The following is a 2,929-nucleotide window of genomic DNA, read 5'->3' on the forward strand; positions in this document are numbered from 1 at the left end:
TTGTGTTTCTCTACAGGTCAGAGGTCAGACCTGACAGGACGGAGAGACCTACTGGTGGACAGAGAAAGTATCTACACAGAAATGGATACAGAGAGATAAACAAACAGTAAATTACCAAGTCATTGTAAACATCACTTCCATGTATTGCTTTCAGTCAAGACAAAAAAAAAATTGCATAAATAAATTAAGGAGGTTATATAATAATAAATTGATCAAAAACAACATTTGAAAATAGACAACAAATAATAACATAGATAGCAATAACATTAACAAGAAGAATATGAAGCCAGGCTGGATGATTGTCTTCTGTGAGAAGTGTCGACACACTGGAACAGCCTGTTTGGACAGTGTCACATTGAGCCCTGAGTATGGAGGTCCCTGATAGGTTGAAAACTCCTGTTGCCACAACCTCGCCGCCAATGACAACCAGGAAGAGTATATTTACACCTGTTGCTCCTGGCAACCAAGTTCTCAGAGCCACACAGTCTGAATCAAAGTCCTTCGCCGCAGGGTCAAAGGTAATTTAAGCGTCATGTTCCTCCGACTCCTGTTTGACCGTGACGTTCGACGGGAGCAGTGAGAGAGGACCGCTCCGGCGCGTCTTGATGACCGACGTCTCGTTCGCCGACTCGTAAAGACGGTAGCCCGCGGGCAGGAGCTCGCCGGCGCCGCCCTTGTGGTGCGGGTGGTACGGGGAGGCCTTGAGGTCCATCTCCCTCCACAGCATGCCCAGGACCTGCTTCTCCAGCATGGCCTCCATCTCCACGCCCCCCTGCAGCTGCTCCAGCCGCTCGGCGTGCTCGCTCATGTCAAAGCGCTCGATCTCCTCGTTGGCGCGCTGCAGGTCGTCCAGGGGGCAGCCGGCGGACCTCGGGGGGGCGGAGCCTCCCGGGGAGGGGGAGGAGCCGGCGGCCAGGCAGAAGCCGCGGAGGTGGAGGCGCAGGCTGCACAGGTGGATGTAGTGGCGGTGGCAGTGGGGGCACTTGTGCGGGCGCTCGCGCGAATGCAGGCGCTTGTGCAGCTTGAGGTGGACGAACTGGGTGAACTTGGCCGGGCACAGCTTGCACTGGTACGGCTTCTCCCCGGAGTGGAGGCGCAGGTGGGTCTTTAGGTTGCTGGTGCTGCTGAAGCGCTTGTGACACACCTGGAGGGGGGCAGAGGTCAAGGGTCAGAGGTTGATCACGACAACAAAAAGAGAAGCTTTAGCATTCACGATGTATGGATTAGCGACTAGCCGTGCGTTGATAATGAACACAAATCAATGTTATGTAGCTTAGCTAGCAGCGCTATCAAGGTAGCTTAGCATCAACAGTGTTAGTGAATGGCGACGTTAGCGGCGTAGCGTTAGCTTTAGCCTCACCGTGCACTCGTGGGGCTTCTCTCCGGTGTGGACCAGGAAGTGCTTCTGCAGGTGCGCCAGCTGGGTGAAGCCCTTGCTACACGTCTGGCACTTGAAGGGCCGCTCGCCGCTGTGGACACGCAAGTGGACCTGGACAGACACAGACCACGGGTCAGACGCGCCACAACAAAGCCGCTTCAAATCAGGATACATTGATCCGTTTATTTGTATGCTAGCACAGGTTAGCGTTGGGTATGGAAACGCAGAAACAAAATGGTGGCCTCCGTCTCGTCCCGAGTCTCACCTTGAGGTTGGAGAGCTGACCGAAGGTCTTGCTGCAGACGTTGCACTCGTACTTGATCTTGCCGTTCTGCTTCTTGAGCGGGTAGGGCAGCGTCTTGTAGCCCGCCGAGCCCCCGCCCCTCTTCATCTTGCTCAGGTTCACGGCCTCCTCCTCGGGCCGTCCGCTGGCGCTGCCCATCAGGGCGGAGGTGGAGGTGGGCTTGGTGGGCAGCCTCTCGCTGGGTGGCGCTGTGCCGGCGGTGGGGGACCCGCTGGAGGGGGCGTGTCCGTGCGCCGGGGGCCCGTGGGCGTGGCCGCCGTGCCCCAGGTAAGGGTGGTGCGGGGGCGCCGCCTTGTCCTTCAGGGAGGTGGCGGCCGAGAAGGCGCTGGCGGCGGGGAGCAGGAAGTCCCGCTGGGCGGAGACCGAGGTGGGGTGGACGGCGTCGGGCATCAGGAAGCGCCTCCCCGCCGCGTCGGAGGGCAGTAGGGGCATGTGGGGGGGCAGCAGGCTGCTGTACAGGGGGTACATGCGGGGGAAGAGACCGCCCCCCACGGCGGGCACGCCGCCGGGCAGCGGGTAGTGGGGGGGCAGCAGGTAGCGGGAATAGTGGTGACCCGGGGGGTAGAAGGGGGAGGAGAGGGGGGCGGCGGGGGGCGAGTACCCGGGGAAAGGGCCCAGGCCCCGGGGGTAGAAGCCCGAGCAGGGGGGCGCCGAGGGCGGGGCCCCGGCCGGGCTCCCCTGGGGGCTGCTGTCGGGGCTGCTCCTCGCCGACGGGCTGGGCGTGGCCGACGACTGGTTGCCGGGGGAACGGGTGGCCGCCGGGTAGCCGAACTGAACCGGGCTGGTCTTGAGGAAGTCCTCGGCCATGTGCGGGCGGGGGCGGAGGGGGGGGTAGAGGGGGCGGGGGTACAGCGGGCGGTCGGGGCTGTCGGCGCAGCGGAGGCGCGTGGCCAGGGGTCGGCTGGGCTCCCTCTTATTGGTGGAGGAGGAGGTGCCCTGGAGGATGGAGGAGACGCTGTGCTCTCTCTTCACGGGGGCGGGGCTGGGGGTAGGGGTGGGGCTGGGGGTGTTAAAGCGCTCCTCGCTGACCTGCTGCTTGGCCTCCAGGAGAGACTGCTCTGTAGAGAGAGAGAGAGGGAGAGAGAGAGAGAGAGAGAGAGAGGGAGAGAGAGAGAGAGAGAGAGAGAGAGAGAGGGAGGGAGAGAGAGAGAGAGAGTCAGTAACCCCAATCAATCAAACACTTGATGTTATGCATACACCTAAAGTCAGGGGAAAATGGCCCCAAAGCTTAAATGTGCTTGTGTTAG

The 2,929-nt window shown here is 60.8% G+C and overlaps 1 protein-coding gene across 1 annotated transcript in view; it reads right to left on the minus strand.

The window, feature by feature from the left end:
• Positions 1–523: 523 nt before the first annotated feature.
• The window catches only part of prdm1a (PR domain containing 1a, with ZNF domain), a gene marked incomplete at both ends in the record, with an annotated part of 12,879 nt that continues 10,473 nt past the window's right edge, over positions 524–2,929 (minus strand). Inside the window, 3 exons of the mRNA XM_084442023.1 lie at positions 524–1,144; positions 1,361–1,489; positions 1,644–2,740. Of these exons, the coding sequence (XP_084298149.1) occupies positions 524–1,144; positions 1,361–1,489; positions 1,644–2,740 (1,847 nt within the window). The remainder of the gene's footprint in view (positions 1,145–1,360; positions 1,490–1,643; positions 2,741–2,929) is intronic.

The sequence above is a fragment of the Borostomias antarcticus genome (genome assembly GCF_949987555.1).
Source record: "Borostomias antarcticus genome assembly, chromosome: 8".
NCBI classification, from domain to species: domain Eukaryota; kingdom Metazoa; phylum Chordata; class Actinopteri; order Stomiiformes; family Stomiidae; genus Borostomias; species Borostomias antarcticus.